This window comes from Leptonotus elevatus, chromosome 4, assembly GCF_054856555.1.
Source record: "Leptonotus elevatus isolate MCC_2025b chromosome 4, RoL_Lele_1.0, whole genome shotgun sequence".
In the NCBI taxonomy this organism is placed as follows: domain Eukaryota; kingdom Metazoa; phylum Chordata; class Actinopteri; order Syngnathiformes; family Syngnathidae; genus Leptonotus; species Leptonotus elevatus.
The window spans coordinates 568499-591300 of NC_141242.1; the positions used below are offsets into that span (position 1 = coordinate 568499).

The following is a 22802-nucleotide window of genomic DNA, read 5'->3' on the forward strand; positions in this document are numbered from 1 at the left end:
GAGTAAAAGAGTTTAGTATAAATAAAGTATCGTTTTTATTTTGGAGTGTCACTCGGTTTGTATAAATATAAAGTTGAACATTTGGTGTCACGACAAACAAACAAAAGCATTAAATACTTTTAAACAAGCGTTCTTATTTACAACATCAGCTCATATGTATAAAAATGGTCCGTTGCTGCAGTGGAGCCAGCGAGCAGTCAAATAATCAATCAAATAATCAATCAATCGGTGGACGGAGAAACTTGCTTCCAATTTGCAAGCGAACATCAGGACGCCTTTTTCCTTTTGTTGAGTTGAAGTCAAAGTGGAGGAATGTAAGCACCGACGACAAAATGGGCTGCGTGACGTCATCGCCCATCCACGTCACATGCAACCATTCACACTTTCGATACCTGATCATTTTTGGACTTTTGAAAACATGTCATGTGCGTCACGAATGCAAACAATAATTCTTATTTCCATCCATTGGCTGCTCTTGTGACGATGATGATGATTTTCAAGGCATCAACACTTCCGGTCTCGCCCTTTTTGTCACTTTCAACAGGAAGGGACGTCACATGTCCTCGTGCTTTGAGAATTCGCATCTCACGCTCACCAAGTTAACGTTTTGTAGTTCGGACAATTTGTCGTTATTAATTTTTATTTTGAGGACAGGAATAATTTGTGTCATTTTTGGGAAGTGTTTAAAACCAATAAAACATTTTAAAAATATGAACTTTGTCGTGATAAAAGGTCATCGTGCCGTTTGCGTTTTAGGACGTGATGATTGCGCATGTGCGCGTGCACGTATGCTATTTCCCCCCAGTTCATTTGAAACGTGTCGCAGTGAGCTCCACTAACAATGTAGGCCTTTATAGTTTCAGAAGCAGAAAATATGGAAACGTTGAAAAACTTGGAAGCGATCATTCAGTTTAAATAATAATAATAAAAAAGTCAACGGGTGGAAACTGCTCCTCCTTGTCGTCGTCGTCCATGTTGCGCCCCCTAGAGGACCTGATAGATGAGGTTGGCGTCCCTCGGGCCGCTCGGGGGGTCGCCGCTGTCCGCAGGGGGGGCGTCGGCCGAGGGCGAGGAGGCGTGCCCGTGCGCGTGGCCGTGCGCGCCGCCGCCGCCGCCGCCGCCGCCCACGATGGCGTCGGTGGAGATCCTCGCCACGATGCTCGACAAACAATCCAGGCTGGAGACCACCGACGCGCGCTCGCACTTGACGCCTGCACGGGAAAGACGCCATTCGATGATGGATTGCGCGCGCCACGGGCGCTTTGAGGCTCACGAGTTTAGGGCGGTCCACCATTTTGGCACCTTGGCCTTAGCATGCAAGCAAAATGGAAAAAGAACAGCTGCATGCTGACCACCTGCCGGAATGTTGCTTGCCAGGTGTGGCGAAAAGGGCGCGCAGTGTTGATGTTGAATGGCTGCAGGTTAGAAATACTTGCGCTTGGAAAAAATGTACACTTGTAAGAAGTAGTTGAGCTGAAGATGTCACAAATGCTAACACGTGACTTGATCTTCTGATCTCCATTTTCTCTACAATTCAATTCAATTCAAAATGATGCACTCAGCGTCGCTTTCGATGCCGATTGTGTTCATTTATGTCATAGCTTTAAAAAGTTTCCAAACATGAATTTGATTGGAAGATCACACGCACAGGCGCGTGCAAGGCAAGTAGAAGCGTCGCGTGAGTCGTGCTGAACAAAACGTTACAAATATTGATAATGATAAAAGAAATATTGAAAACGGAAGGAGTGAGTGACGTCATCGGGTCTTACCGCGCACGCTGTCGTCACTGAACAAGTTGCTGGCGTCAAAAGGGGCTCGCTTGGACGAGGGGCAGCTCGGCCCGCTGAAGTCCGCCTGCACGAGCACAAGCGCGCTTTTCATCATCATCATCATCATCATCATCATCATCATCATCAACATTTCTCACACGTGAAAACTGCGATTTTCATATGAACCATTTCATTATTATTAGAGCTGTCAAATGATGACGTTTTTGATCAGATTAAATCACATTTTAGAATTTTGAATTAATTACTTAATTAAAAAGTCTTTTTAATCAACATTTTTTGCCCACTAAATTGAAAGAGCAACATTTTTTTAATCCACTGCACACGCGCTCATCCTCCTTTTTTTCTTATCAGTTAATTACTTGCATAATTTAAAATGGAGAAAAAATGACCCCGATATTTTGACGTGAACAAATATTCTAAATGTGACACGCACACATTCATTAAATGCTGGACTTTAATACATGAAATGACGTTTATTGCTCAAACGCAACCTTAAACGTAGCATCCGCCGTCACGCTAATAGCAAATGATGGTCACAATTAATAATCGATGTTAATTCATGATTAATGCGATCATTTTTTGTGATTCATTAATCAATTAACGCTTTAACTTCGACTGCACTCATTATTATTAAAAACTCAAATACACATACGGCATAAATGGAAAAAAGTTTTCTGCTAGCTCACGAGCATCGTTTTGTAAAAGTGACTTTTTCTTGACCGTCTTTATCGATGATCATTCATTTCGATTACGAACCACAAACAGTATCAGACTATTTTGTGTTCTTAATATACACTTGACTTAATATGACCTCTATCGTCATTTTTGATATTTTTCTTTTCATCTCAAGGATCGTGACAAACTACCTTGGATTTATAATTTTCAGCAAACGAACGAAAAACCTAATTTTTTTTTACAATCCGCTGTTCATTCAAGCCCCCTTATTATATTATATTATTACTTGAAGACCAACAATTGATCGATGCAGATGACAACTAAAAAGTGGCACAAAAAAAAAGTCCATTCGGCGCTCGGTGCTTAATTTCTTCTGTTCAATCTTTCAAAGAAAATAGTTTGATTTATTTTTGCAACTCATTTGTTAATAGTTTGATCTTCAAATAAATGTTCTCAGCATTTTGTATTCTCTTTCCATAAAAAAAAAAAGTCGACCTAAAGATACTAATATTACATTTTATTATTAAATTTTGCATTGTTTGACAACGTGCGATGGCCCCGTTTTGTTTATTAACTTCAAATTGAAATAATGGCAGCAACATTTTCAGAAGAACTTGGTATCGTTACTCACAGCAATTAATTAAAAGCAATATATGAATCTTCCGCTCAATTGAGAAAACAGGCTCGTTTTTTTTCTTCCTCTAATTTATCGAAATAAGTCAGCGGTATTGATTGCGATCGATTCTGCAATTGGAAAAGGAGATCCATCTTTGAGTCAACGTCGAGTGCAAAGTTTATAATGTCAGCAATTTAATAACGTGATTTTTGGCCGAAATGCAACAAACAGCGGCGGCGTCATTTCTTTCCCTTTAAAATGAGACAAAGAAGAGCAGAAGGCGAACATTTGCGAAAACAAGCCTTCAGTTTTGCGACATCGCAAAATTAATTCCTTCCTTAATCGGAAGCCCAGTCAGCCATCCAAAAATAAAGAATTTACCTTTTTCATTTTCGTGCGAGGCCCGTTTCCGCCAGTGGATTTTTTGGATTGCAATAAATAATAAAACTCGTCGCACGCACTCAACGGGAATGGATCGGCCGACTTGATAGTGCAGCAAACATTTGTTTTCTTCGTGTCGCGCCAGAAGAAATGGCAGAAACGGCCATCAGAATAAAGAAAGATGTTGATAAACGGAAACCGGCCTTTTTTTCCGGTCTGCTGGGTCAAAAATAATAAAAACGGGACCAGCTCATTTTCGGTCCCTTTACATATATATTTAAAATAAAATAAAACAGCGGGCCTCTGGCAGTTAAAACGAAAGAAAGCAACATTTCTCCCTGTGCTTTAACGGGCTTCATTATAAAAAAATGGTTTTAATTCCGTCGGGATCCCTTCCGGGTGAACTCGTGAGCACAACTCTGCGTTTGCTCGCGCGCGCGCGCTCACCATGCCGTCGGAGCAGTTGGAGCGCGGGCTCGAGGCGTCCGAGTCGGCGCCGTAGCGCTCGACGAGCGGGTAGAAGGCGTCGCCGGGGGCGGCGGCCCCCGCGGCCCCCCCGCCGCCGGCGCCCCCGCCCGCCCGCAGCAGCGCCTGCAGCGCCTCGATGTAGCCGATGGCGTTGCGCAAGATCTCCACCTTGGGCAGCCGCTGGTTGGGGTTCGCGGACGTGCAGCGCTTGAGCGTCTCGAAGGCGTCGTTGACTTTGCCCAGACGGCGGCGCTCTCGCAGCGTGGCGGCCTTGCGCCGGTCGGCGTTGGTGGTCTTGCGCTTGCACGCCTTGCACGCCCACAGCAGGCAGCGGCCCGCCTGGTGGTGGCCGCGGGGCGCGCGCACGTGCTCGTGCTCGTCGTCCTCTCGCGAGGAGGACGACGACGACGACGAGTCGTCGGGCTTGCAGGCCGCCAGCAGGCCCGCCGCGTGCGCCAGGCGCGGGTCCAGGTGGGGGTCCAGGTCCTCGAAGAAGCGCATGTCGCTGGAGTCGAAGCACGGGTCGTCGTAAAAGTCGTCGCCCGCACAGGCCGCCGCCGCCATGTTGAACGTCATGTCCGCTTGCAGCTCCATGCTCGGCTGCTCGCCGCCCGCCGCAAGTCGGCAGCCGCCTTAACGCCCGCTCATGTCGGCCCGCGGGCTGGAGGGGGGGAGGGGGCCTCGGGGGGAATGTCCGGCATCCGCTCGCTCGCGCTTCATGCGGACCCCCGCGCCCGCCGGGGTCTCTTATACCTGCCAGGTCAAGCGAGGGCGTGAGGAGGAGAGCCACGTGCACCTGACGCGGGCCAATCAGGCGGCGGCGGGAAAGCTGTCACCACTTCACGCCAATTAGGGTCCAGTTACGCCCCCACCTCCTCAGAACAGCACACGCGCGCGCACACACACACGCGCGCGCGCGCCACAAAGTAAGAAAAGGCCTTCACCCGAAATTCGTTCGCAGTATTCGATCCGTCCTCTGATGGACAAGAAAAATGGGGCCCATTTTGATGGTCTTTGGTACGTGAAGAGGTTGGGGGATTGAACCCTCCGCCAGTTCCATGTCTCAGCACGGACAATTCTACTGTAGACATTGAGCTATGGAATTTCCAGAACGTTTGAACATATTTTTCAGAGCGGATGGTTCCCGGCTGTCTGTTGTATCATTTGTCGTTTTAAAAAACTTATTTTTTTACATGCACTCTAAAAAGCAAAATGAACCAAAATAAGACAAACTTTTTTATTGTTACTAAACTTTTTAGAGTGAAACCCAAAAGCTTCTATAATACACTTAAATAAACGCTTTCCACTAAAATGGGGTTTAGCTCCCAAAAGTAAAGAATTACAAAATTAAAATTTTCCAAAACATTTAGTTAGTCGTTGGATTTAATTGTGTACTAGTCGGCCAAAAGTGTGTGTGTGTTGGAAGTGTGTGTGTGTGTGTGTGGGGGGGGGGGGGGGGTCGTTAAAAAACTATACACTCTAGCGCACATTTATTTGCCAGCCTTTATTATGATAAGATGCTGGCAAAATTAATATTATTGTAGTCATTAAGAATAGAAAATCTCACTGTTCGTAGTTGGTTGAAAGCAAGTATTTTTTTTTTCTTCTAATGGTTTTTTGCATTCATGACAACATTTCAAGATCAGTGAAATGTTGAAATCAAGTTTACAAGAATAAAAAAGAAAGAAAGTCAAAACCAAAATATAAATTCGACAAAGTTGAAGAAATGTTTATGACGATGATTCTAAATGTGAACATTTCATTTTTCATGAGGTGGAGTTTGATCTTCTGTGGCCTATTTGGCAAGAGTTGAACTTTTTGACCGGGCCTACGCCTGTGACGTCATCACCACGCCGTGCAGGACGGCGTGAGTTGCTGCCGCTCGGGGGCGCTGCAGAGACTCATGGCGGCATCTGAACGCTGGCAAAACCCCCCCAATAGTTTTTCATGCATCGAATATCCACAAAGTTGTTCATATTGTTAAAGCAGGAGAACATGAGAGCAGCGCAATAAGACAACAAGATCGGTTAGAGGAACATGACGACGACTACACGAGAGCAAAAATAAGAAATACATGTGGTAGTACGACATTGAACAAAATGAGAACGCAATCCTATGACGTCATCATAATGAGACAACGAGAAAGCGCGCCATTATGACAACATGATTGAGCGATCGATCGATAGATGCAGAATTTTGCAGGAAAACGAAGCCAACATGAAAACGTGATTATTAACATCACACGCAAATGCTAACATGCTATGCTAACAGCTTTTGGTACGCTACCGGCATGCTATGCTAACATGCTATGCTAACACTATCCGGATACACCCCTATCATCATGCCATGCTAACTTACTATGCTAATAGCATCCTGATATGCCACCGGCTATGCTAACATGCTATGCTAACATGCTATGCTAACATGCTATGCTAAGTCAAGTCTGATGTTGAGTCATGTGATCGCGCTGATGAACGTCATCGACGTTCGTCCATAACGCTGGCGAATCTCCCTTCCGGGACGTGCCGACGTCTTGATGACCACACGGGTCTGCGGAGGCGTGTGAGGACCACCAGGGTGACGACATCGTTAGGGTTCTTCAGCTGCCGCCCCCCCGTCGCCCTAAAATGGACGCTCCCCTCCGGAGCTCAGCTGAGGGTCAAATGGCTTCCACTTGAAGGTAAACGTTGCGCCGCTGCCGTCACGTCCGCGAGCGAGGTGCACGCGCTCGCACCTCGCTCGGGCGACGTGACGGCCCGCCGCCTCATTAGACGCGGGTTTGTGGCTACTCGCCAGCAAGACGTCCAATAAGACTCGAAAGGATCAAAAAGATCAAGCGTCACGTTGCCACGGCAACGCCGGCAGACGACCCAAAAGAGTGTGTTGACTCAGCCTGGAGAGACTCGTCACCTGCGGGTTCAAAGGTTACAGACCACACAAGCGCCCGCCGCCACCACGTGACACACGCGCACACGTGAGCGCGCATTTATTTCGGTCGTGTGACTAGCGTGCTCACACACACACATTTTCTTTTTTTGCTTTCCCATTTGAGTGTGTGCGTGGGGGCCATTTTGTGGGCAAGGAGGTCGTGGGGCCACAGGGGGGGGGGGGCGCACTGGGGGCGTACTGGGGGCGCCGCCCTCATTTTGACCCAGACGAAGACGTTAAAGCCAATCAACCGATCGTAACGTGCGCCAACACACCTTAACAATCATCTTCACGACGATGATGATGATGATGATGATGAAGATGATGATGAAGATGAAGACATGCTCAAGTGGTTAGCATGTGCGTGCGTGCGTGCGTGCGTGCGCTCGCCGTGGCCGAATGTGAACTGAAGATCTTCATGAAGATCGTTCACACAACAGCTGAGGACCTAAAACCATCGCAAGGCCCCCAAACGGGACCACCCAACACCGCACTACACACAACGACACACAACGACACACAACGACACACAAGTACACACTTTGGCCAACTTTTGTGGACTGCAGCGCTTGTTGGTGGCGTTTGTTGAAGCGTTATTTAAGCGCAATTGGATCCGTTTGCGACGCGACGCAATCTCGTCCGACGCCACTCGAAGTCGAGACACGAGCTTGCAAAGCGATTGTGTGGGAAATGAAAGCAAATTTGGAATTTTTAGATAAAATAGGATTTAAATAAATGGAATATTTAGATTCAAAAATGAATAATAAAATATTCATAAATGTCAGAGTACACGCACAGAAATATTTCAAGCCTAATTAAAGATTGATGTACTTTTTTTTTTTAAAGATAATTTTAACACAAACCTACTAAAACTTACATGACATATTCATTAGTCTAATAAAACATATGTATTTGAAATACATATTCCTTAGGTTGATGTCATTAGTATTTATAAAGTATAATTATTAGTATTGTTTTTTTCATACGTTCTTGGGATGTCTGCATTCAGTTTCATCCCCAAAACATAAAAATGTAATAAAAAAAAAGGGGAAAAAAGAACATAAGTGTTTTTCACATAGCAGTATATTTATCGTGTATCGTAACCTGATTATTATGCTCAAACAATCGACTTTATGTATTTTGAATAAATACTCTCATTATTATTCATTTACAGTAATTATATTTGATTAATGCTAAATACATAAACCTGAGGATTATGCATTTCAAATTCAATCCATGAGTTCATATCTTTCAAATTGAGAAACATGCAGTAAAAATACTTTTACTCAAGTACATTTCGGAGCCTGTACTTTTGTACTTTTACTTGAGTGAGTACTTTTACTCAAGTAGAGAATTCCCATCTCTGCTCACCATTGGGAGAAGTGAAGCAAGCAGAAGTGACTTGGCGGCCATCTTACGTTGCCCTTTTCCATATAATACAATATGGCGACATATGCTATGTTTGTAGCAACGAGCCTTCGCGCACGTTCAAATGCACTTCAAGTAGGTTCGAACGTGCTTGTAAATGCGTTTGAACGAAATCGTTGCCTCCGCATCGGCAGTTCCGCACTTTGGTACCGATTCGCAAAACGATCTTCAAGACGACTGCTTTCAATGAAGTTGTGCAGGTCAAAGGTCACACGACCTGCCATTTCAACATGGGTGTGTGGACTTCTGCAATTCAGTGTGTGTGTGCGAACAATGCCATTTTGGGAAAATGTCACCGATTTTAGTTTTGCAAAACGCAAGCTCATCATTCGTCTCGTTGGCAGAATAGAATCCATTTTTTTGGGTTTTTCATTGCCGGCACGTCAACAAGCACTTTTCGGTGTGTGCGTGTGCGCGTGTGCGCGTGTGTGTGTCAGCTGTCACTTCCGCGGGGTTCCCTTCCCACTTGGTCCGTTGATGGTGGCCTGACTTCCCACAATTCCTCTCTGACTGACCCCCCCCCCACACCCAAATGGACCACCCCCCCTCCCCCTCCTCCTCATTTGGTGGCTTTGAAATCTCAAATGTCCCGAGGGTCCAAGTGAGACCAGTTTGCTGCCGGACACCATCAGATTCCATTTGGACCAATCAAAACGCAGCTTTTTCAGTCACACGGACAAAAGCTTTGCAATGCCGATGATGCTAATGCTAGTGCTAACAGCGCGACTTCACGTCCTGTGCACTGTACGGCGCTGCTGGTTCGTGTTCATTTTGTCGGCCATTTTTAAATGTAGTCCAGTTTCAATCACGCTTGTTCGTTTTGACATTAGCTAGTCAACCTCGTCCTGCTTTTATTTTGTCCATTTTTAGTCAACTATAAATCTAGCATTTTAGTCTTTATTTGAGTCCAAGAAAACGCTTTTTTATCCATCTCGTTTTAGGCAATCATTTGACCCCCTTCCGAGACGCGAGTTGACTTTTGGTATAACGTGCAGAAGTGCGAGTTCGGCCTCGCCAAAGTCTCGTACGCTGGAGACGTGACGGCGGACGGCGGAGACGCCATTTGCTTCGACTCGCCTTAGCAAACGTGGAGCTAATCACCGTTAGCACAACGTACACAAGCACGCTAGCGTGTTAGCAGCGCTGACGTGAGGTCGGCCGCGGGTTCAAGCGAGCTCTCATGTCGGCTCTCGGCGTCGTCGCGCCGGAGGAGCGGCCGCTTCGGGTTTCAGCGCGTCAGCGTCCTCCAGCACCTGTCGTCGGCCGTTGGCCGTTAGCCGTTAGCCGCGGCCGCGTTTCGTGCCGCTGGTGCCAGCAAATATTTGCGGCGTTCTGTCATGACGCTTCCCTGAGAGCTTTGCTTCTCGGTGGATTTAGTCCGGGCGCTCCGTCTAATCGCATTTTCCACTCTCGCATGGAGCTGTGAGGCTGGCGAGTAGCCCCCCCCCACGCCCCCCCCCCCCCCCCCCAAGTATCCTAACCCAACCCCCTCCACCCCGTTCAGGCACTCAGCCAGGACGCGTGGGGGGTCCTTGGGGCAAGGGGGGCCCCCGAACACGCAACGTTGACAGACAAGAAGAAGCTGCCGTGACTTTTCATCTTTAAGAAAGAAATCAAAGACGTCGTCGTCAAAAAGCTCAACTTGAAATCTTTCCGTTTCTCAAAACGATATTCGGGGTTTTATGGACAGGAAGCGTTTTAATTTTTTCATTTGTACAATGAAGAAGAAAAGTTCGTGTGCATCAAATTCCAAATGTTGGCGTCATCATTTGGACATTTCCCAACATTTACGCAGTCGTGCGTCACGACGTCCAATTTTGCTGAAGTTGGCGACATTTTTCATGAATCTTTTCCTCCAAAGAGGAAAACGCGTCGCGCTCATCAAGTCCAAACTTTTGGGATTATTTTGACATTTTCAAAGGTTGAAGTTTGCGTCGATTTCCACGTCGTCATTTTACGACATGAAGCGTTTCAGGCCTCACGAAAGCGCTCGCCATCTTTCCCACGAAAGCGCTGTGTGTGTGTGTGTGGGGGGGGGGGGGGGGCGTGGGGGGCGGGGCATTTCTTCTGCTGACTTCAGCCAAGCTTGCGTAAGTTCCCGCATGTATTTTTAGGCCGGCGCCGTCTCCCGGCCGGCGGCGATCGGTCGCAGCTGTCCTCGGACCGCGACCGGCCTGTGACGCGTTGACACGACGGCCGGCGACGCGTCTCGTGCGTCCTGTCGACGGACGACCCAAATTGACGTCCCGCGCGCGATGAAGACGCCATCGTCCATCGGAGGCGCCGTGGACGCGTACTCGATGACCGCCGCTGACCTGAACTCCGCATGGCTAAAACCGGCAACTTCCGCTGACGGACGACAACGCAGCGCTCACGTTTTCCTGTCGTGTGCGTCAGCGTGACTCCGCCCTCTTTTCCAATCCGGTTCCCGTCCGGCGGCCGACAAATCTTCGGCAACGCGGCTTCGAAAAGGAAGACGGGAAGAAGTTGGAACTCCAAGAAGGTTCTGGACGCGACGTTTTGCCGCCGCGGCGCCTCCGACGTCACGACATCCGACAACAACATCCGATGACTCTCGGCCGACTCGTCGTGTACTCGATGTACTGAATGTGTGCGCTTTTGTCTTTGCTACATTGTGGGGCCCAAACACGTGTGTTTTTCCAGGTTTAACCGCTGTTGTGGGGACATTGCGGTGTTCCGAGACTTCACATTTGCAAAATGAGCCTCGTGTTCACTTCCCGGACATTCCGCGGCTTTTGGTGGCAAGAAGCGCATGAAAGGTGAGATCCAAGATGGCTGCCAACACACCCAGAAGTTTAGTCGGCCGCTCCCGACCCGGTCAAGAAGTTCAACGACATTTAACGGCTGACTTTTGTTCGGGGACGTATTGAAGTCTTTCATGTTTGTTTTTTCAATCTCGGCCGTCGCGCGAAGACGAACCCGCGCGAGCCGCTAACGGCCGACTTCCCGCGGAGGCGAGACGGCGCAGACGGCGGGAAGCGCGCTCGCTGCTTCGACTTTGCAAGGTGACATTTTCAACAATATCTCAAAGAATAGAAAAAACAAGTGTTGTCTTGAAGCCCCGCCCACTTTTAATCAACTGCCTGCTTGACACCCGCGTCATGAATAATGAGACTCACCTGTCGACGTCTAACATGGAAAAGACCGTTGTGTGGGGTGTGCTCATTTTCGCAAACCCCTTATTTGTTGTTCCTCTTATTGGTCTGACTTGCACGTTGACGGACGCGACATGAATTTAGTCGCGTCCTCATTTTGCAAATTGTCTCGCGTTCATCGACATGTCGTCCAAAGCGCCATTTTTCAAAGGGGGTGTACGCACTTACGCTGAGCGCCGTACAACGGTGGAGTCGAGAGTGCAGGATTGGCCTCAGAGATCAAATCCTCGCATTTCTACAGAATAAGAATTCTTAATAATCAAATACAAATAAATACAAATACGTTTGTTTTCAGAATGACAGCAAAACGATGTCATGCGATGTGAAGGAAAACATTTTTTTTTTTTACCAGGGACTTTTTATGTACTCGTGGTATCGGTATCTGTGACTACCCAACAGTCGAGTATCGGTATCGGTCTGAAAAAAAAAGTGCTATTAAACATATTATATTAAAATATGTCTTTTCATTGGAAAGCGCCGCAAGCCGACCTTTGACTGCGGCCCCAAATTTCTTGAATCCGCCACTCAACGAAGGGTAAATAGGCCCAAAAAACGGGACTGGTCGCCATCATTTTAGCTTGCGTTAGCTACATGGAGGCTAACGTAACACACGCACACACCTGTCAGCCTGTCCGTCACGCCCCGTCAGAGGGTGAAAGGTGACTTCCTGTGTGGTTGCGTTCCTCCCCCGGCACTTCTCAAGCCCCGCCCACCACCTGCCGAGGTCTTGTCTCCGTGGGCGAGTGCCGCTCTGGACCGGTCGCCAGACTTACGAGCGGTGGTTTTGCGCTTGTGACTTTCTTTGCGATTGGGATCGGTCACCGGATTGAAGGCAAAAACATCAAGTCAAAAGCTCGCCTGAAACTTCTTGCGCTTCAAACGGAATGCCGCTTGTTGCACACAGACAACTGACTACGCGCACACGCACACACACGCTCACGACTGATTGGTCGGCGGTGTCGTCACGGGGACGACAGCTGTCTCCGGGCTGAAGAAGCTACTTTGAGGGTGCCAGCCAGTCTGCGGGCCTGCAACCCGAGAGTCCCGCTGGAGACACGCGTGCGCACACGCACGCACGCACGCACGCACGCACGCAGCGCGGCGCGGCGCGGCGCAGCGCGGCGGGGTTAGCGCCCTCTAGAGCAGCTGTCGGCAACTGATTTTGTCGCTGATCTCAATTCAACCGCAGGTCGAAATAAGATTTTCATGAATGGAAGCTGCTTTTCCACCAACAGACGAAACCCGCGAAGAGCTCACGGGTGCGATCGCCGTCTTGCTAACGTCACGCGACTACCCGGAAAACAGGCGAGCCGCGATTGGTCATGAGCAGCCGTGAACGCAACATCGAGTCAAGAAAACGAAGAACGAATTTCCATCTTGACCTCAATCGAACCTTCTTTCAAATGCTTCCGTCTCGATTCTCGTATCGATTCAATATGCGTCCGAATCGGTTTAAACGTCCATTTTTGGATGATAATTCAACACAAGGTCGTACTCAGGTTTCAAACGTTGCGCATGGAAGAACGTTAAGCCTTAAAATTGGATTTCATGAAACGGATGGCGACAGATTGTTCGTTCAATACAAGCCGGAAGTTTCCGATCAATACATTTTCATCTTACGGGGTTCAAGTTTACTCATGAGTATTTTCCAAATAGGAGTAAAAAAAAAAAAAGGCCTTCCTGGACTTATAGATTGATATCAGGATTAATCGGTATCGAATCGAATCGTGACTTTGAATTGTGATTCGCACCCCTTTGATCATTTCCACAAACGTGTTCGCTGTGATTGCTTTAGTAATCGTAACTTACATCGTAAGTTTCTCCATTTTTTTTCTCCTAATATTGCCCTCGAAGATAAATACATATTTCTACCTCGTACCGACGTGATTGATCCCAAAATGAACGAACACAATCCAAAATCGAATCCAAATGAGACTTTTTTTTTTGTGTAAAGGAGCAAATATTTAAATGTGTCGAGTATGAAGTCGGGTGTAAAATAACTTCTCGGCAAATTTAGTATTTGGACTCGGTCATGTGACTCGTTTGCTTACAACGTTGCTGTTGCGTCGCAGGCAGCCAAAGCGTCAGTCATCGGAAAATGAAACGTTCAATGAGATCAGCTGAGAACAAATCGAAAACAGGCCGCGTCACTGGCGTGCGTGCGCGCGTGCGTGCGTGCGTGCGCGCGCGCGTGCGTGCGTGCGCGCACAATCATATCACGTGTGTTGTTTTGACAAGTCGCAACTGTTGCAACAGAAAGCCTTCCAATCGGCACCCGCCACTGACGCAACAAATGTGCGCACGCACACGCACCGATGAGCCCCCACGCGGAGGCCAACGTCCAACGGACCCACAGCAAAGCGTGCTGGCAGCCATCTTGGAGTTGTGACCTGACAGGAAGTCAGAATGTCACTTCCTGTCACGTGACATGCAATGTGCTGACACGCTCTTGTCACGCAGCGACGCAACACACACACACGCACGCGCGTGGGGGAGGGACGGGTCGGGTCGGGGGGGATAACGAGCGAGCGAGCGTCATGTGTGCGCGCAAGTCAACAGGTGGGACACACACGCACACACACGGGCCACCTGCCACACCTGTCAATCATCGAGCAGCTGCCGGCGTGCATGTTGGCGAGGCGGCGAGTGAGTGTGCGTGCGCGCGCGTGTAAAGTTCATTTGTGTAAATGGACGGCAGCAAACGTTCCCAAAGTGACGTGAGCAGCGTCGACGCAGACGGTTCCCGCACAAACGGTCGTCGGTCGTCGTCATGACGATAAGAAAACGACAATCGCGACAATCGCTTCTCACCAATCGGGACTCGGCAACTTTTTGTCTCAACGTGCGACCGGAGAGCCGACAGGCAGAAACGTTTGAAGCCGCGAGGCCGCCATGTTGCTCCTCCCAGAAAAGCTTTCTGGCCAAACCATCGTAGACATCGAAAGTACGGAAATGTTTGTTAGAAGAAAAGACGGTTTCAATTTGACAACTCGCCGACATGACAAATCATCTGCTTCGTGACGTTTACGAGAGGAAAGAATCAGAAAACTGTAATTCAACAAACGATGCCCGCGGCAAATCTCATTTGGGGTCTCGGCGATCGAGCGCTAAAAGAAAAAGAAGTCAACGGACGCGAGCCCCGAGCAGGATTTCGGTTCGTGTTTTAGGGTTTGTGGCAAAGTTGCGCTTGCGAAAATGGAGTTCGGAAAGAAAAGCCTTCAACTACAATTTGCTCGATGGAGACCAAACATCATCGACGTGAGAAAAAGAAAAGTGGCCTTAAAAGGGAGCCCAAAAAAAAGCAGCCAAAAGCCGCCACCAAAACGTGACGAGGCCACAGTTTGTTTTCTTGGCCAATCACACGAGAGAATCCCAATTGTTGGGCGAGCCGTTGCCTCCCGGCAGCACGGGGGCGCCGTTGCGCACAGCGATGTCATGATCGCCAAACGATATCGAGCTCACCGTACAATCGTTCGTGATTCCAATTTGTGGGCAAATTGCTCACAATATTGTAAACAAAACAAAAAAAAAAAACGGCGCGGGGCAGGCGACGTCTGGTCGGTGCCGGATTTCACTTTTCGTTCTTTCCTTTGATCCTTCCTCGGGTCTCCTGACAACGTCACGACTCCGGCGGGATTCTGAAGGATTCGGTTGAGGCGAACGGTACGAGATTTTTCAAAGGTTTTAGGCGAATTCATCGGAATGCGGCGCGCCTCCTTTTTGCTCGTCTTCTTCTTCGATGCTCGTCTCGCGCGCTTCATGACGACCCAAAACTCTTCATGCGCTTTTGTTGCTGTTGTGGCGGCCAAAATGGCGGCTGACGTCATCTTTGCTCCTGAAACGCAACGACAGGAAATAAAGAAAGTCTTGATATTTCTCTCCGCCATGTTGAAACACGAAAAGCTCCGAAACTCGGCTAACAAAATAAATGAGCGTGTTCGCGTGCAATTTTCAAGCCACGCCCACTTTGTGGAAGGAAAGAAAGTGGCTCGGTCGCAACGGCGTCCAAGCAAAGCCACGCGGCGAGCGACCAATCGCGTTCAAACGTAATCCAAACAGCAAATGTCAGAAAATTTGCGCTGTGGTCGAACCCAAGTTGCTTTCAAAAAAATCGTACGAAAGTCAACTTTGGCGTTTTCTGGGAAAGAAACGCAAAACTTTTTTGGTGACATTCACCAAAAACAAGATCTTTTTTTTTTTAAGTCATATTTAGAAAAGAAATGACATCAAATTGAACATCTTGGCGACGCCACTTGGACACGATGCTTGATGCCCGCCCTGAACTTTGACCTCGCCTAACCATTCCAAGGGACGTCCCTCGTCCCAACGGTGCTTTTGTTTTGGTGGGGATGAAAAGAGTCTTAAAGGGTCAATGAAGGACACGGACTCTCGGTGCTGGGGTCAGCGAGGACAGAGGTTGTTTTTTTGGGGGGGGGGGGCGTGGGGGGGGGGTCCAGTTACTCCCCAAGGGAAGCAGACCAACCTCAAGTGTAAACTTTGACGGCTGCACCTTCAACGCTCACACGAATGTTTTCGTTTTTCCCAAATGATGTTGCTTTCAAATGTTGGTGCGTGAATCCGGCATCCATGTGCACTTTTGCCTGCGCGGCCGTGGAGAGAAAGCGGGCGAGCGAGGGGGCGAGCGAGGGAGCGAGCGCGCCACAGCTGGCGCCCGACACTTTGGCCTTTGAAACACGAGATGGCCGCCGGCTAATTTGGCGCAGCGGCGCGGACGAGGAGGAGGAGCGGAAGGGGGCCGAGCGAGAACTGGCTCCGGGGCCGCTCTCGTACCCGCGTCCCCTGAGGGACGCCGCGCTCACTTCCGTCTTCTGTTCCCATCGCAATGACAACACTTGGGGACCAAAACAGACAAAATCAAAATTCTCATAAGAATTGAGATTTCATTTTGGATTTGCATTTAGTATCACTCGGAATCGATTTCGAAATGTTCCTGTTGTACACGATTTGGCCACTTAGGGGCAGTGTGGTTGCGCGTGTTCTGATTTTTTTGCAGCGTAGGAAGAGCAACAGTTATGTTAACGTGCGTCTCTGTTTACGTTGCTGAAGCCTTTTGCATGAATAGCGAGTCGCGCGCTAATTAGCATTAGCGAGTCCGACTGGAGCAGATGATGACGATTCGGTCAAATCTGACAGAAAAATCGATTCTGAATGAGGAGACAATTAACACCCCCCCCCCCCCCCCCCCCCACACTCACCAGCGCCGCCATTACAATTTTCACAACGCATCCCTGCTTGTACTTTTCAGCAAGACGAAAGAAAAGCTGAAGGCGTCATTTCTTGTTGGAGGTCCGAGACCTCAAAAACGTCTTTGGGAACGAGACATATGCTAAACCAAACAGGTAGGCGGCCATTTTGATTTGAGGGTGGAAATGGTATGAGAACTGATGAAACGCCGCACACGCATCAGGCCTGGCAAAATCTATTTGTCCTCCAACGTGCCGCGACCCCAACGCGGGCACGCGCCGCTCAAGTTAGGGTCCGAGCAGCCATTTTCATGTCGGAATGGTTTGAATTTTGTATCATTGAGTTGCGATTGCGATTTCGGCAGCGTCGCGTTTTCCAGTTTTTCACGAAGGCTTCGAACTTGAGTCAGCGGGTCCGAAATAAAGTGGACTTGCAAGAAGTGCCCGCACGCCAAGCCCCCCCTCCCCCCCCTTCTCATGATCCCGTGCAGATGTTGGCGGGCGAGCGAGGGAGCGAGCGTCTCAAATGACGGCCATCTAATTGATAGGAAAAGTTCGCCCGGGAAGCGCTTAAGCCCGTCTGAGCTCTCGAGTCCGCAGAGGAAGACGGCGGCGATCCCGGCCGGGACTTAAGCGGACCAGGCCGCGCTAATAAGTTGAACAAGTCCTAATCCGGCCATCTGGACCCGCCCATTGTTTGATGTTGACGCTGTTGTCTCTTCGGGGACGGACGATTCCGGCTTTGTTTTGCTTTCATTTGCCGCTGGACGAGCGGCCATCTTGTCGCTGCGGGAACTTTCAAAAGGCAGAAGTTCAATCACAATTTGGCATAAACGCGTCCCGACGGCAGGTACGGGTCGCTGTTGGGATGACGCGACCTTGTTTCAAGTACTCGCCAAGATACATCGTACCAAATCCTCCTCGTCGGTAGTTTGACGCTTCGGCAAATCATCGGTTGAAAGAAAGAAACGTCTGCCGCCGTTTACACGAATGGAAATCGGATAGATCAGGAAAAAGGAATTTGTACTGAAATCGGTCCGCATTGAACCTCCTTCAATGTTCCGAAACAAATGCGAAGGTCAGCAAAGGTCAAAGGTCAATGCAAGCAAACGGTACTGAAGCAGTGATCCTGTCGCATGCCACTAGAGGGAGCCCATTGTGCACTTTGACAATCGATTTCAAAATTCGCTACTGATGACATCATCATTTTCCCGCCCACTGATTGGTTGGCCGCGGCAAAGCTCGTCTTGCTGACATGTTGCGGTTTGCGTCCTCCATTGATTTTAGACGCCGCAGTTGCGACGCAGCGTAAACGTCCACAATGTTTGTTTGAGTGGCGGAACCGTTTGGACTGCGCAGCGTGACCGCCGCTTCTCTGCTTTAAAAGAACGTTAGCTGTTAGCCGTTAGCAACCAGCTAGGTTGCTCCAGTGGAACTCGCAAACTCCCGTGAGAGCCGAATGGACGCCGTCTTGTCAAGTGAGGCCTCATTTTATTCTTATTCTTGTTTTTATTCTTTTAGTGAAAAACAACGCGTAAAAATGGGTCACAATCCTTTTGTATAAAACTCAGAAAGTTGAAGGTGAAATGGATCCATAAAGTGGATGCGTCCATTTGTGATCCACAATTGGATTATTTTTGACCCAAAGTGCAGAAGTTGTTCTTTTTATTCCTGATACATTTTTGCAATTAATTGCTCTCATCGTTTTTGGACTTTTATTCTGACAAACATCACCCAAAAAATTCCATATTGTTCATATTTGATAACGCTTTCAAACCCGCAATGCAGGCTGCATTTGGATTTGTTGGAGTGGCGTGTGAATGCGGAGTTAATTCGGGACCCCCCCCCATTAGGACCCCGCCGCCCCCCCCCCGTCATCCCCAGCGGCGTGATGGACGACTGTGCCACTATTTTGAGGCGGCTGGCGCTATGTGACCTTTGGCGGCGTATTTCTCATGCGACCCTTTCGTGCACCGGAGAGCCGCTCCGGACGGACGCTCCGGAACGTTGCGGATTCTTCCCCCGGCGGGTTCTCGTGGCCAATTCGCGATGGCCGAACGCTTCCTCGGCCTCCTCGTGGAGTTTCTCGCGGTTGCGTTGTTTGCCAATGTGGCCTTGAAAGGACGGAATATTCGAAATGATTTCTTCTTTTCCGGCTTCCTAATTTGACGGCCGATCCCAAGAAGAACACGCGCCAGGGTTCGATGTCGGCGACGCCGTCCGCCGTGGCGTCGTTTCCATCTTTTGGGGGAACAATTTGGTGAGCAAACCTTTGGAATGAAGCGATTCAAGTGATTCAGTACACGGCAAACACGCGCCGCCACGCCCATCACCATCAGAGGCGGAGTTTGCCCTTAGGCAAGGCAGGCCATTGCTGGGGGCCCCTTAGCCAGCAGGGGCCCCCAGAGGGCCGAGCGATTTGACAGAAACCGCATCGCCTTCACATTAGCAGCAAGACAAATTCCAAAGTCACGTGTTTTTCTTTCTTTAAAAAACAAACATGTATAGTAAGGCTGATTATTTTTTACTTTTTGTAAAATGAACATGAATCGTAGTAAAGCTTTTATTGTAAAAAAACAAAAAACAATTAAAAACGACCATGTATAGTAAAACGTTTTCTTTATTTTTGTAAAGGCTTTCTTTTTTTACAAACGACCATGTAAGGCGTTGTTTTGTTTTCGTTTTAAACGACCATCCGATGAGTAGTTTAATGTTCCTGTTTTCGGACTCACTTAGAAGTGTTGCTAAAGTTAAACAAACTCAAACAAAAGGAGTTCTTGAATGAAGCGCAATGAATGGCGATTGCTTCTTAAAGCTGCAGATGTGCAATTTTAAAATGACGAGCGACGAATGTCCCCCCCGCCCCCCCCCAAATCCCTTCTTGCTACGCCACTGATCATCTTGTTGCTCTTTTTAAATACTCAAAGAGTAGAAAGAGAATTGAAATCTATCAATTGTTTTTTCTTACTGTACGTATTGAAAACGTGTGTTGCGTTTCTGAAATGTTTGATGAAAGAATTAGAAGGAACACGCAACTTTATTTCTGCATGTAAGAAAACTATTTGCAGTCTTTTCCGCATCTCGTGTTGACGAACGAAGCAAAGCGGAAGTTCAAACAAGACAAAATAAAAAAAGGTGTGTTGCGTCATCATGTTGGAATTCGGAAGGATCATGACAAGCGTGACAATCTCAAATGTGCTTGAGATGTATTTCTTTTTGGCATGAACTTGAAGACACGTGACGTGTGCGCTCTTCTGTTGTTGTAATGCGGAATGGCAGCTGAGGGGGGCGCCAAACAAACCTCGGACGGAAAGGTGACGTTGAAGTGTGACGCAAGAGGCGTGGGAGGGGCCAAACTTTTATCGGAGTTCAAAAGGCAAAAAGTGGACAATTCTTTGCGTGATCAGTGCTCCAGGTCCGTTTTTTTTTGGCGTGCGCTTGGGCGGCCATTTTGTTGTTTTTTCTCTCCACTTGTGGCGCATTTGTTCACGCAGCTGAACTCGAGCGCACAATTTGTCCATTCTTGCGGCGGCGAACAGCTGCGGTGTCGGTGACACGCAAGACGGGCCCCACTTCAGGGGGATTACGTGCTCGGCTGCGCGTGCGCGGCGTGCGCGTGCGCGGGGTGCGCCGCTCTTCGCCAATGAAAGTGTCAGCCAGCTGCACCGCGAAGACCAAGCGGATCGGGTTCCGGTTCCGATTCTGATTCAGTCCGCAAGAATTTCTCGTCTCGTCCGACAGCGCGGATCAAAACCACTTCAGGCGTTTTGCTTTACAATCGGAGCCGTTTCAATTCCTGATGTTGTTCTGTTCACGTTGGCCAAAAATGTTTTTCTTGCCAACTGTCGATTTGGAATTTGGTTGCCAGCACACAAAATGTGTCTTTTGATTGACAGCCGCCGGCACATCAGCAGAGCGGGTGGCAGCTGGCTATAGCATGTAGTCACGGGTGAGGCCGGGCTTTACCCCCCTCACCCATAATGCCCCCCCCCCCCCTCCAGATGCCCACTGTTGACAGAATGGTCCTTAGTGGTGCGTTTGTCAGTGACATAAGCCGGCCAGCGCTTCTCCTCACGGCCGGAGCGTGCCACGCAACAGCTGCCGGGTCTCCGGCGCTAACAACGACCCCCCCCCCCCCCCCACTGCAGGCATCCCTCACGGGGACCGCTTCCTGACCCCCATCCACAGCGCACGTGCCAAACTTCTCCTCAACGCAACTATTGTTCAACGCAACCTCCTTGTGACGCATATCAGGACCACTTACAAGTTTGCAGCCATCCATTGATTATTGGATTATTGGAAAGGCCTAATGCATTTCCTAGCCCCTCCCCCTAACCCCAACCATAAACCAATTCAAAGATAAACTCTCAAACCAAGTCGTGACCCTCAAAAAGAGGTCTAAACTTGCGGGGCCCTCCAAAATGGCCCCACAAATCTGTAAAATCCCGGAATATGGGACCCACCATGTCACAAAAACACACGCACGCACACACGCACGCACACGTAGCAAACTGCAAGAAAACGAAATAACATCAACCAAAACGAACAAAATGGAAGTAAAAACACAAATCGAGACAATATTGAAGTTTGTACTATTGAAAATATTGCCGCCAATCTTTTCCCCTTTTACACTAAATGAAAATGTTCTAATGTCGTCATTGCTTCATCGCAAAATGATTCCATCTCCAAAGAAGGTTTTTGCTGCGCCACCGTGGAACGACCAATCAAATGATTGGTCATAAAAGTTAACATGACAAGATTGCCAATCGCGTCATGTTAAGACAAAACACTTGCTGGTTTTTACTGGCATTTATTCTCAACAACAAACAAACAAACCTACGAAGCAACGCTCCTCTTTATATATATGTTGACATCATTTGAGTGTGACTTGTAGTGGACCTATTCTGACTACACGATATAATTAAATAAGCTAATCTAACAAAAGAACTGGAAAAATGCAAAGTTGTGCTCCTTGAAAGTCGTGGAGATGACATAAAAATATTGTCCCGAAACTAAAGAGGAGGATTCATTTGGTTGGAGGTGGCAAGCCGACATTTTGTCCTGTTTTCGAATGTGCACTTTGTTGTCCTCTGGCGCCTCCCTGCGGCCAGCGCTCGAAATGAAGGCAAACTTCCGGGCTCCATGACGAGCAATTTGCTCCGGAAGCTCTCGCGGTCACGACTGCTTTCAGGGCGGAGTGCTTTTGTTCTTCTTCTTTTTGTTTTTTCTGTCTCTGATTGAGCAAAGGGGCGTGTCCTCCTGCGCCGCACCTGATTCCCATAGCCAATCACCGCAATATAAGCAGCGGTGTCGTCATCGCTGGAGAAGTGGAGATCCTCTCAATTCAAGTCAAAACAGATCAAAGAAAGGAGAAGGAGAAGGAGAAGGAGAAGGAGAAGGAGAAGGAGAAGGAGAAGGAGAAGGAGAAGGAGAAGGAGAAGGAGAAGGAGAAGGAGAAGGAGAAGGAGAAGGAGAAGAATTTTAAGGAAACGGTGACATGTAAGAATTAGAAATCAGTCACAAGCAACAAAAAAGAAATTATCAATAATAATAATAATGGTAATGATAATGATAATGATGATGATGATAGTAGTAATAACAATAATCATCATCATCATCATCATCATAATAGTAGTAATAATAATAAGTGACGTATGTACAAGATGTCGGCCTGTTCCCCAATAGTTCCAGTGCCAGGAATAAAATCGGACAAAAGTGCGCACAGGATGAACCGAAACGATGACGAGCTCATTTGATGCCCGAATTGTTTATACGGACGAATGTGATTGATATTAATGATTGGACTATCCAATAAGTAACGGACTTTATTCTTCTTTTCGTTTCACATGTTTGTAATATGAAATATGAATGCGACACGTGACATGTTGATGATCATGCTGACAACGAGGACGTCTAAAAAAAGATGTGGACGCAGGTGTGTGTGTGTGTGAGGGGACATTGAAAAAAACGTGTTTGTGAACACATTTGGTGTGCGTGCGTGCGTGCGTGCGAAAACAATGAACAGTTATTGAACTCACAGGTGTGTGCGTGCGCGTGTACGCGCATGTGCGCACGTGTAATCCTCTTAGATGAAAGGGAGCGTCTGTCCAATGAGGCGTTGCGTCCCGTCTGGTCC

The 22802-nt window shown here is 48.2% G+C and overlaps 1 protein-coding gene across 1 annotated transcript; it reads right to left on the reverse strand.

Annotated features, from left to right (window-relative positions):
• Window positions 1–17: 17 nt before the first annotated feature.
• LOC147174870 (myoblast determination protein 1 homolog) lies at window positions 18–4633 on the reverse strand. Its single transcript, XM_086072843.1, has 3 exons — window positions 3910–4633; window positions 1770–1854; window positions 18–1211 (listed from the first exon to the last, which is right to left on the reverse strand). The coding sequence occupies exons 1-3, from the start codon at window positions 4522–4524 to the stop codon at window positions 985–987; spliced, it is 927 nt and encodes a 308-aa protein (XP_085928969.1). The 5' UTR covers window positions 4525–4633; the 3' UTR covers window positions 18–984.
• Window positions 4634–22802: the final 18169 nt, after the last annotated feature.